A 12,792-nucleotide genomic window follows, 5' to 3' on the forward strand; every position below is an offset into this window, starting at 1 on the left:
CCACTGTTTTGCACACACATAAAATAATTTAGTTCTTTCTAGGTGCCTTTTTTTTTAGTTATATACATGCTTATTTCCATGATTAAATTATGAACTTTTATGTCTACTAAAGTTTAGTGTAATCATTGCTGTGAAGAAGCCTTTTAGCTTGATACCATCCCATTGATTGATTCTTGAATTTACAGTTTCCCTAAGAATTGACCAAGGTAAGTGTATTTGATTGTTGGGGTTTGATATCATGGAATTGTATGTGCCACTTACACAATTTCTCCCTGTCTGGTGTTGGAGATGGAAGCACACATGGGGAAGCCGTTGGGAGGGAGTGGGATTTAAAATGGGAGAGAGCACAGCAAGAGCTGCCCAGGACAGAGGAAAACTGCCAATTTTTGTTGCTCTGCTCTTGTAGTAGGAACAGCCTTGTAACTGAATATGAAATGAACTTGACCAGGATAACAGAGAAGTGAATGGTAGATCTGGGGGAGAGTGAAGGTAGCTCAGGTGCTGTCTTGTGTCAAGAGGTGAGATACAAAAATGACTGTTCCTTGCACAATTCACAGTAGCTAAAATGTGGATCCAACCTAGATGCCTCTCAGTAGATAAATCGATTAAAAATGTGGCAAATATATGCAATGGAATATTACTCAGCAATAAAAGAGAATAAAATCATGACATTTGCATGTAAATGGATGGCGCTGGAGAAAATTGTTGAGGGCCACAGCCGAGTCGGGATGACGCATGGCATTTCTGCCAGAAGTAGTCATTGAGAGGTTACGCCAGCCAGCCATTAAGATGATGACTTTTGAGTTCTCAAGGAGTTCCCGTTGAGTTCTGGTTGAGCTCTTGTGGGGATTCCTGAAGAGTTCGAATTGGTTGGGGAGGTGCCGGAGGAGGGATTTCCGGTTGGTGGTTCCTGGAGGAGCCGCGTGGCGTTCGGAAGAGTTCCTGGGGAGTGTGTGTGGAGTGTGCTAGTGGAGTTCAGAAATAAAGTTTGATCCTCTTGAGTGGCTCGTGATTTGTGCCCAGCAAGACTGCGGCAATTGGTGGCCCGTGCGGGAAACGCCTGAAGCTCAGATGTAAGTGAAATTGCTCGCCCCTGAGGGAAGAGGAGAGAATGGGTGACCATTTCAAAAAACAATGTGTTCTTGTTTTGATTTGTTTTGTTTTTGTTTCAAGCTGCCTATCCCTAGAACTTTCTCAGGCAAACTGGGAAAAACAGTTGGCTCAAGGTTTGAAGTTGTTCGGCCCTGAGGAAGAGATAGAGATAGACCACGAAAATACATTTCAAGAAAATAGAAAAAATTGATACAACGTTTTTTTGTTCCGTTTTTGTTTCATTCTGTTTCAGTTTTGTATTGTGTTTATCTTGTTGGGTTGCATTATCTTTATAGTAGATTAGAAATTAGTAAAAAACAAACTGAAAGAGTGTTAAGTAAATTGTTAGAGGTTCAGACCATGGAGAAAGACATTTTAGATCAAGTAAAAGAGACGGTCTCTCGAGCTAATCAGACAGAGGAAGAAAATTTAAAGGAGGAAGAACTATCAGAGAAAAAGTTACAACAGGAGTCTGCTACTAACACCTTTCTAACACCAGAAGGCGTAAGTGTTCAACCAACTGCTTCACATATAAAGACAACATATCCTATGGGGCCCCCAACCCCTGTAGTTGATAGATGGGATCCTGAGACAGCACCTCAAAGATTAACATGCCCTGTACTTAAGCAGGAAGGAGGGCTGCGAATTAACCATGCTTTAGATTTCAAAACAGTAAAGCAGTTAAAGGAGGCTGTAACAACCTATGGTCCCCAAGCTCCCTTCACTATAAGCATGGTCGAATCCATTACCAACTTGGACATGACGCCAGCAGATTGGGCTAGCATGTGTAAATCTGTGCTAAATGGAGGACAATATTTGTTATGGAAGGTTGCCAATGAGGAATTTTGCATGGAGACAGCTAGGCTAAATGCAGCAGCCAGTTACCATCAGAGAAATTTAGATATGTTGTTAGGAAAAGGACCTTATGAGGGTCAACAGCAACAAATTGAATATGATCCTGCTATATATTCACAAATTGCTGCAGATGCAGTTAGGGCATGGAAGACTTTACAAGGACATGGAGATTTACAAGGTCAATTATCTAAGATAATACAAGGAGCTAATGAACCTTACGCTGAATTTGTAGATAGGCTTATTCAAACAGCTACCAGAGTTTTGGGGGACACATAACAAGCAATGCCATTAATTAAACAACTAGCCTTTGAGCAAGCAAACAGATGGTGCAAGGAGGCCATTAGACCATGGAAACATGGATATTTAAACACATATATTAAATTATGTAGAGACATTAATGAACAAGGGCAAATCTTGGCAGCTACAGTACAACAGACTTTAGATGCCAGGCCAAAATCATGCTACAATTGTCAACAAACAGGACATTTTAAAAGGAATTGCCCCATAGGAGGAGGGTTTAACAAAGCTAGGTATCAAAGGAGTAGAATACCGGGTATTTGCCCACGATGCCGTAGAGGGAGACATTGCGCTAATGAATGCTGTTCTCAAACCACCATAGAGGGTATTTCGTTATCAAAAAACGGACAAGGACCAGGTGTTTACCCACAATATCGTGGAGAAAGGCATCAGGCTCCATTGCCAAAAAACGGACAGGGCGGCCCAATGCTCTGGGGCCCATGACCACAAATATACGAGGCACATTGTCCATTAAATCCCTCATCAGACAAACCAGAGAAAGTGCAGGATTGGACATCTGTGCCTCCGCCAGAGCAGTACTAACTCCAGAGATGGGAGTTCAAATCATTCTCACAGGGGTAAAGGGGCCTCTTCCCCAAGAAACAGCAGGCTTATTATTGGGACATGGTTCTTCTACTCTAAAAGGACTTATGATAAGTCCTGGGGTAATTGATCCTGATTATGAAGGTGAAATAAAAATGTAGCCAGTTCTCCAAGCAGTATATCAGTAATTTCACGAGGAGATAGAATAGCACAGTTATTAATAATACCCAGCCTGCATGATAAATTTTCCAGTAGTACTATAGAAAGAGGTTCCAGGGGATTAGGCTCTACAGGTGTAGATTGGGCTATGCTGTCTTTAAATTCAGATTATCATCCTGGGGAGCGTGTGTGGAGTGTGCTGGTGGAGTTCAGAAATAAAATTTGTTTCTCTTGAGTGGCTCGTGATTTGTGTCTAGCCAGAATGCGGCAGAAAATAATGCTAAGTGAAGTTAGCTAATCCAAAAAAACCAAATGCCGAATGTTTTCTCTGATATAAGGTGACTGGCTCATACTGGGGTAGGGAGGGGGAAAATGAGAGGATAGGGCAGAGGGGTGGGAGGCGAAGTGAGGGGGCAGGGAGTTCACAAGGATGGTGGAATGTGATGGACATCGTTATCCAAAGTATGTGAATAAAGACACGAATTGGTGTGAACATACTTTGTATGCAACCAGAGATATGAAAAATCGTGCTCTATATGTGTAATAAGAATTGTAATGCATTCTGCTGACATTTGCTAAAAAATTCAATAATTTCTTTTTTTAAAAAACGGAAACACACCATTCTAACCGGTACATGGAAACAGACCTCATGACACTAGTGAATTCAAGAGGGTTGGAACATAGCAGAGAAGAAGGCACACTCTGCACTCATGAGTCAGCTGAAATCAAAATGGTACCTACGGTATAGACGTTTCGGAGAACAAAACCAATGTTATATCTCAGTGCGTTGAGTCATTTTCAAACTAATGACATCTAGAACTGTTCTATGGTTCCCTTATAAAAATCTTCCTCTATGAAGATACAATCTATGCAATCTTTAGGCTCTTTCTTGAGATTCTTCATTGTTTCCTTTGCTGTGAAGAAGCCTTTTAGTTTGATACCATCTGGTTGATTGATTCTTGAATTTACTTCTTGTACTTCCTTACTGATGAAGTTGGTTTCTATGCCAACATGATGGAGAAAGTTGGGCCTACATTTTCTTCTAGTAGGCACAGGGTCTTTGGTCTAATGTCTAAGTCCTTGATCCACTTTGAGTTGAGTTTTGTGCAAAATGAGATAGAGGGGTTCAGTTTCATTCTACTACAAATGTAGTTCCAGTTTTCCCAGCACCATTTGTTGAAGAGGCTATCTTTTCTCCACCGTCTGTTTAAGGTGCCTTTGTCTAGGATGAGATCACTGTATGTATGTGGGTATGTCTCTGTGTCTACTATTCTGTAGTATAGTCTTCATGTCTGTTTTTGTGCCAATACCATGCCGTTTTTGTCACTACACCTTTGTAACATAATGTAAGGTCTGGTACTGTGATGCCTTTTGCTTCACTTTTCTCGCTAAGAATTGCTTTGGCTATTCTGGGCCTCTGATTTTTTCCAAATGAATTTCCTACTGCTTTTTCTATTTCTATGAAGAATGTCATCAGAACCTTAATAGGAATTGCATTAAATCTTTATAGCACTCTTGGTGGTATCGTCATTCACCCAAGAACATGGGAGATCTTTTATCTTCTAAGGTCTCCTTCAATTTATTTCTTCAGTGTTCTGTTGTTTACACTATAGAGGTTTTTTTCACCTCTCTTGTTAGATTGATTCCCAGGTATTGTTGTTGTTGTTGATGATGATGATGCTATTATGAATGGAATAATTTTCTAATTTCTCTCTCAGTTGATTCATCATTGATGTATAGGAATGCAATTGATTTATGGGTGTTAATTTTGTATCTGCTACTTTGTTGAATTTATTTATGAGGTCTAGAAATTTTCTGGTGGAGTTTTTTGGATCTTCTAAATATAGACTCATATGTGCTTGGCATATCTGTCTATTCATAGAAGTCTATAGCTTCTATCCTGGTTGCTCAATTGGTTTGGTTTTAGAGTTTTCAGATGCAAAACTTTGCATCTGGAGACATTTGAACTCATTGGGATTCTAAAACTTTGGCAACTAAGGTAACATTTGTATGCCTTCATATACTTAGGATGTTATAACTCCCAATGATACTCAATGACAATTTGGAGAGTTCATATGACTTTGTAGCTTTTGGGTGGTACAGGCTATGACTTTAATAAATGCCTCTGCAATAGGGTGTTCGAAATTAGCTCCATCAATAACAGGACACATCATGCCTCTGTGCATGTGGTTTATTGACAAAGAAGCATAATCAATGTACTATTTCTACTCCAAATCCATAACTTGAATCTAGTCACTGGGAAAAAATTAAATGAAAAGAATTATAATGACCCAGAATTGGGGTGGGAGCAGTCTACAATTTTGATGTGAACATATTAAAAGTTGTGAATGTGAAAGAACAAGAAAAATTGAACTGTTCCAGATAAAATTAATAAAAAATGATAGGTAAATTAAATTAAGGTTCTCAGGGGAAAATGCTATAAAAGGCGGTATTGCTATTATTGACAAAATTTACGTCCAAATTACAAATTACGTCCTCTGTATTGGTTCCTAGTAGTACAGCAAGGTTAAATCTGAATCTGTTGTGTTGTGGCTATAAAAGAGAATTCTTGGACTTCAGTGATGCATGTAGAAATAGTTAAAGAAAATTATTATAATATTTGAAACCCACAAAGAACTTAAATATTGCATATATATGTAGAAATTAAATGTGGAAAACTATAGTTGGCAGTTTTAGGTAAAGAGAATGACAATTTTCAATGCAATTTTGCAGTTTTCCTATGATCTTAATTATAACTTTTCCAAATAAAGATTCAAATAACTAAAGAAAGCCTTCTGTTACAGTTAGAATTCTTTGATTTTTATATTTTTAAATGATATCATAAGCAAGTCAGTAATAATATGTTGTCATTTTTGAGATTTTCTTGTTACATTTTTAGAACACCTGTGCATCATTATGCAATCACGACTTTCATAAACTAACTATATTTCAACTCCAGTCTTAACTCATTGTTGCAACTTTGGCCAAAATAAGTTTTTTTTTAATTTTTTTAATCTTGGAAAGCTTCCTTGATTTCTGGCACATGAAGTGATTCTACTTTGACTTGCCTCTCTCTTTAGAAAATATGGAACTAATCAGTTATTCACCAGTCTTGTTTACGTTTTCTATAAAAAAAAATGTATTAGAAAGTAGTTTTAAGCTTGTGGCTTAAAATGGTCATATATGGAATGACAAAAATAATAGAAACTTTTGCATTGAATTCAAAATATTACATGAACTTCTTTATATATACACGTGGCATAAGGTCTGGTCACAATAAGAACTTAATAAATGTTTTCTATTATCATCATTATTAATAATAATTATTATTATCAATATAAGGGAAAAATAGGAATTAGATTCTCTGATTCTTCTGATCCTTATTCTATAATGAGTGAAGAATTCACTGATCTGTGGTCAATTGAGTTACTTTAGAGAAGGCTGAGTGCACTCATCCAAGCACTCATTTTCCCCTTCCAACTCCTCTCACATCTTTTATCAATATTTAGTATGCCTTGAACTGGAGCTTCCAGCCAACTTGTTCATCTTATGATGCTCATGCTGAAAAATACTACTACGGAGTTCCTTAAAAGGAGTAACCTGTGTCATCATTAAAGAATACAATAAGTTATTTTATGAGAAAAAAAACCTTCTAGTTATTGGTGAGTTTATTTGAGTGTCCTTTGAGCAGGCTGACTAGATTATTGTTTGGAGTAAGACACCTTTAAATGTCTTCTTTAAGTGAATTTAATTCATTTGCTGCTGCAAATGGAATTATTTCCTTGTTGAATTGGGGAATTTGAATTAGTTCCAATACTTAGAAACAACTGATTTTTATTTGTGAGTCTTGAACACTGCAATATTTATGAATAAATTTAACAACTAATAAACTTTTGTGCATTCTTTAATAGTTTTTTATATAAGATTATATCACCTAAAAATAGCTTTAATTTTATCTCTTTCCAATTAGATGCCTTTTACCTATTTTTTCTTGACCTATCACTCTGGATAGAACTAGTAGTACAGTTTTTAATAGAAGGGGTAAAAACAGGAATATTTGCTTTGTATCCAATCTTATGTAGAATTTTCTCAGCTTTTCACATTTGAATATAACATCAGCTTTATAAGTATTCTTTATAAATATTCTTTATAGCTTGTGGCAGTTCATTTCATTTCTAGTTTTCTGAGTGCTTTTACCATGAAAGAATGCAAAATATTGGTAAATACTTATTCTGGATTAATAAGATGCTCATGGGATTTTTCTCTTCATTATATTAATTTGATTTTTTATATTGATTGATTTTCATATATTGAAACCTCTTTCCAATCCTGGAATAAGTCCTCTATGGTAATAGCTTATAATCAGGTTAATATGCTTATAGATCTGGTTTGTTAGCATTTTATTACTTTTGCTATAGGTAATATTCAAGAGGGGATAGTAGTCTGGTTTCCTTTCTTGATGTTTTTGTCTGTCTTTTCTTCCTCCTTCTTGTGTAAAATAAAGATTATAAAATGTCGTCTCCCACATAGTCCACAGAATTTTACTTTTAAGTAGCAAATAAAGAAAAGTACATAAAACAACTTGCTAACAGGTTACGATTTTGAGGTTACTCAGTGCAATTTTTGGATGTTTTCTTAATGGTGGTAATGCTGGCTTCACAGAATGAGTTAGAAAGTGTTTCTTGGTATTACATATGCTCACAAAAATGTCTTTAGGGAAATATAAAGTCAGTTTTATTTGAAATCACCAAACAGCGGAAAGGACACAAATATTCATTAACAGAAAAATGAAAACAGAAGATATAAAGTGCATGTGATAGAATATAACTTCACAATAAAAAGATATCACACGGATACAGGTATCAATGAAAATAAATCTCAAATGAATTTTTTTTCTAAATTCAAGATGCCAGAACAAAAGACATATTCTGAGATTCTAGTTATAAAAAGTTACTGCAAATCTAAAATTATATGGACAAAAAGAGCTGAGAGCTTAGTGCTTGCTAGGTGCCAAGGCTGGGAGATGGGCGTGATCACAAATAAACTTGAGAAAAATTTATTACAGGGGATCAGGGTAGTGGTAACATGGATGTGCATTGGACTACACTTTTAGAGCCATGTACTAAACAATGCACACATTATTATTTGTAAATTGCATATTAATTAGAAGTGAAAAAAGAAATGACAAGTGACACAAATAGATATGGGTACACTCAAAATATCCAGCTGAGTCCCAACAGGAAGTGTAATTGCTTCTTCCTGAGGACAGTGGGATGAGGATGCCTCCTGGGAGCACCCCCAGGGAGCTCAGATCTCTGTAATCCCCTCTGGGTCAGGAGCATTGCCCTCTGAAGTCCAGCAGGAATCCTGGTGATTTCCTTTTAAAAGGATCAGGCTGCACACTGGTCAGCTTTGGTCATCACTTATTCATATGAATGTTAATATTTGTTAGTGCAGGCAGGTCTTCTTTTGACCTGAAGATTCAGTGGGAATCTGCCACATCATCAAAGAAAATGTCCAAGATAAAAATTGCACTGAGTGACCTCAAAATAATAACCTGTTAGCACGTTGTTTTGTGTCCTTTTCTTTATTTGCTACTTGCAAACACAACTCTGTGGACTATGTGGGAGACGACATTTTATAATCTTATTTTACAAATAAGGAGAAAGCAATTGAGTCCTCTAAGAACATAAAGAGAATGTGTGGTAAATCGATGGCCTGAAACCATACATATGTCTTTTTCCTGTTTTTTTGCTGTCTTGAAAAACTTTGGAACCTTTTGATTGCTATTTGCAATAGAGCTTCTCCAACAGTATCTGTGCATTACTCAAAGGAAGAATTTCTGATTTCAAACATACTATTCAGGATTGACTGCCTCTCATATTCAAGGAGCAAGGTAAGCTTCTATATTCAATATATACTTTTAGTGAAAACTATAGTCCATACAAAAGTAATAGTAACATAAATCCTGAATTTTTTGAGCACAAAGATAAGGGTTTTGAATGTTTTTCTAAAGCACTCTACTGAAAATATTCTATATATTAAAATTCCATTACTGGAGAGTTTAATGAGATTTATGAAACATTAGCATGCTCCCATCTAAAAATATTAACAATAAATTATATAGATGAGGCTTTGGATAGGTGGGCCTTTAAATTTGTTTATCATCAGGTAGCCTCTTATATAAGACAATAAATGAACAGAGTAAAATGACCTTTCTTTAAACTAAATGGGCATCTTTGGTCACCAGTGTTAATATTTTTCATGTATGCAGGTCTTTTTCTAACATGAAGATTTGATAGGAATCACAACCATGGTCGAGGAAAACCTCCAAGATAAAAATTGTAAGACTTTTAGCAAGATTAGAATTTCATTTTAACATCCCCCAATTTCATAATCTGATTTTTATATTATTGGCCCATCTGCCCATGTAGACAGTGATGCAGGTAAAAGGAATGGCTTCTGATTAGGAATGAAACAGGGTTTAAATATCAAATCTTGAATCTTCTTCAGACTAGCTTTGAAATTATAGAATATCATTGAATTTCATAAATAATCCATTGCTTTCATGGCAAATAGTAAATGATAAAAATACCTACTTTACACACACAAACACACACACACGAGTCACATACATATTTATATACAAAGATCTTTTCATATGTTGTGATACTAGAAGTGGTTTGGCAAACATTAGCCCTTATGGTCTAGGTTTGTCAGGTGTAGTTGTGCATGAAGCAGGAGGAGAATAATAGGAAATAGAAGTTGGCAGAGGATGGAGATACTTCTAAAGCCTCAAAATTCAAATAAAAAGATTTAAAAGTACTGTTGCTATTTTATAAAATATTCAAATAAAAATCTTCAAGCATAGACTTTCCACCAAAACAGGACTTCAGGCTAAAGGTAATCCAAAAACTATGAATTTTTGACTCTCAAAATGTGCAGTTTAATCATGACATGGCAGAAGTGAGAAAGAGAAAGACTCAACTCAGGCTGGAATACAGATTTCAAGGAAAACATTAGGAAAAAGAACAGCTCACGTGGAATCAACAGAGCAGCCAATCAGAAAGCCAGACCACCAAGGGAGTGCCTGTTACATAAAATCCATGTGACTAGTGTGTGAAAGCCAAAGAGGGAGGTTTTGAGACTTCAGACTGCATCCAAAGCTGAGGCCCCGTGTGTTGCCACCCTCATTTCTCAAACCACATACAGGCCAGTGTTCCTTCTGCACAAGAATAGTACAGCTAGCAGCTGGCCAGCTGTGCCAAACACATCACATTTCACTCATTTAAAAAAAAATGGATTATTCAACAATAATATCTTGAAGGAGGACTAATATTTGTGTGTGTGTGTGTGTGTGTGTGTGTGTGTGTGTGTAGATAATGAAAATCTGTCTCAGGGAAGTTAGGTTAGTACCAGGATTCTGAGCTTGTAAATGTAGGTGGGACACTTGCCTCTGTCCAGAGCCCAGGCTCTGTACCTGATGCTTTATCCTCCCCTGCCAGAATCATCTATGATGTTTATACACACCTCTGTGGCCCCAGATATCTCATGACATCCACTACATATATTTCTTATTTAATTCATAGTGAAATTCCAAATTCTAAGCTTGCAGCAATGGAAACATAGAATAATCGTAAATTGCAACTTAATTTTATATGAATTAACTGGATAAACATTCTGTCAGAGTCTAAAATTGGTTTGAAAATTAACACTTCTATAAATATGAAGGTATTACGCTATCTCTGGTGTGTCACAATCTAAATAAAAGTAACAACTATTCAACTTAATAAACTTGTGGAGAAATCAGGGAATATAGATGTAAAAGCATCTGGAGCAATTCCTGGCACATTAGCTACACCGCAGTCTATGAATTTACTAGGACAGGAAAAGATAAACTGGTTAATTTAATAATTTCAGAATTGTCATGTTGGCTAATTCATTGAATTTTCAAAACTTCAGTTTACACATACATAAGATGTTTTAAATGGAAAGATGATTTCTGGTGACCCTTCATTCAACATCTGGAAGCTCTATAGATAGTGAATACACATAATGTATTTTAAAACAACTAATAAATTTAATTGTAAAGTTCATGCTTTAGATATGGAGAATATTGTAAAAAATATTATTGTGATAAATAATTCTTATGGTACAAAAACATGTCAATCTCACTGAAATCTCTACTGCATTTTATGCTCTGTTCCTTCATTCTTCTTGCTACAGGGCGTCTCCTGATTCTCACACAACTCTGATGGAGAACAGAACAGAAGTGACCGAGTTCATCCTCCTAGGACTCACCAATGCCCCAGGACTACAAGTGCCCCTCTTTATCATGTTCACCCTCATCTACCTCATCAATGTGGCTGGGAACCTGGGCATGATCCTGTTGATCCTCCTGGACTCCCGTCTCCACACTCCCATGTACTTTTTCCTGGGCAACTTGTCTCTGGTGGACATCTGCTACTCTTCAGCTGTCACTCCCACGGTCTTGGCTGGGCTCCTTCTAGGAGACAAGGTCATCTCCTACAATGCCTGTGCTGCTCAGATGTTCTTGTTTGCTGCCTTTGTCACTGCAGAAAATTTCCTCTTGGCCTCGATGGCCTATGACCGCTATGCAGCAGTGTGCAAGCCCCTGCACTACACCACCACCATGACGACAAGTGTGTGTGTGTGTCTGACTACAGCCTGCTACCTTGGAGGTTTCCTGAATTCCTCCATCCACACTGGGGACACGTTCAGTCTCTCCTTCTGTAAGTCCAATGTGGTCCATGATTTTTTCTGTGATGTTCCAGCAGTCATGGTTCTCTCTTGCTCTGATAGACACATTAGTGAGATGGTACTTGTTTATGGAGCCAGCCTGGTGATCTGTTCTGCTCTCCTTGTTATCTTGATATCTTACATGTTCATTTTTCTCACCATCCTAAAGATGCGCTCAGGCGCAGGATACCAGAAGGCTCTGTCCACCTGCGCCTCTCACTTCACTGCTGTCTCCATCTTCTATGGGACTCTTGTCTTCATGTACTTGCAGCCCAGCTCCAGTCACTCTCTGGACACAGACAAAATCGTATCTGTGTTTTATACCATGGTCATCCCCATGTTGAACCCTGTGGTCTACAGCCTCAGGAACAAAGAAGTGAAGAGTGCATTCAAGAAAGTCATGGAGAAGGTGAAATATTCCCTAGGACTGTGAGCTGAACCTGGTAGCATGCATGGTAACCTAGCTCCAATCCTCTCTGATGTTCTCCAGGCACCCAGTGAGTTTTTAAGGCCCACACTCAAGTTAAATTCCAGATCTGGCACCCTTCACTCTCAATCCTTTGTTTTTAAGAGAAAGGAAACAAATGTTGGAAATATAATACCTGAATGAGGTTGGCTAAAAAGAAATATACAATGTTTTTGTTATGCTTGTTAAAATGATGATTAAGGAGAATTGACTTATTTACTTTCCATATTCATCTCCTCTGTCATATTCCTCTACTAAAATACATATACAACAGGGCAAAAAAACCCAATAACACAAGTGCCTTATGCAACTCATCTTGGCAGATACACATGAGAGTGAACTGGTATCTAGAGGTAACTGGTTGCTAGTGTTTACTTCAAATAATTTAATTACTTGGGATATTAAAATATCAACATATGACTAATATTATTTTCTTGATTAGTTGAGTAACTGTTTAAATGTAAATATGTGCTCATCTTATATTTTATTGAGAGACACAGAGCTAAAATATCTTAAATGAATTAATATTTCTGCCTTGACTGAGTCATCTTATAGAACCTATAGTTTTTCATTACACCTTTCAAAGGGATAAAGTATTCAGAGTATAAAATAAAAGTAGA

The 12,792-nt window shown here is 36.9% G+C and overlaps 1 protein-coding gene across 1 annotated transcript; it reads left to right on the top strand.

Moving 5' to 3' along the window:
* Window positions 1–11,196: 11,196 nt before the first annotated feature.
* Window positions 11,197–12,139, top strand: LOC101967783 (olfactory receptor 5B3). The gene has a single exon (XM_005331658.2). The coding sequence runs from the start codon at window positions 11,201–11,203 to the stop codon at window positions 12,137–12,139; it is 939 nt and encodes a 312-aa protein (XP_005331715.2). The 5' UTR covers window positions 11,197–11,200.
* The last annotated feature ends 653 nt before the right edge of the window (window positions 12,140–12,792 follow it).

The sequence above is a fragment of the Ictidomys tridecemlineatus genome, chromosome 4 (assembly GCF_052094955.1).
Source record: "Ictidomys tridecemlineatus isolate mIctTri1 chromosome 4, mIctTri1.hap1, whole genome shotgun sequence".
In the NCBI taxonomy this organism is placed as follows: Eukaryota; Metazoa; Chordata; class Mammalia; order Rodentia; family Sciuridae; genus Ictidomys; species Ictidomys tridecemlineatus.

What these genes read in the sequence shown, in the direction of transcription:
- LOC101967783 (XM_005331658.2), top strand. Translation starts at nt 11,201, where the DNA reads ATGGAGAACAGAACAGAAGTGACCGAGTTCATCCTCCTAGGACTCACC.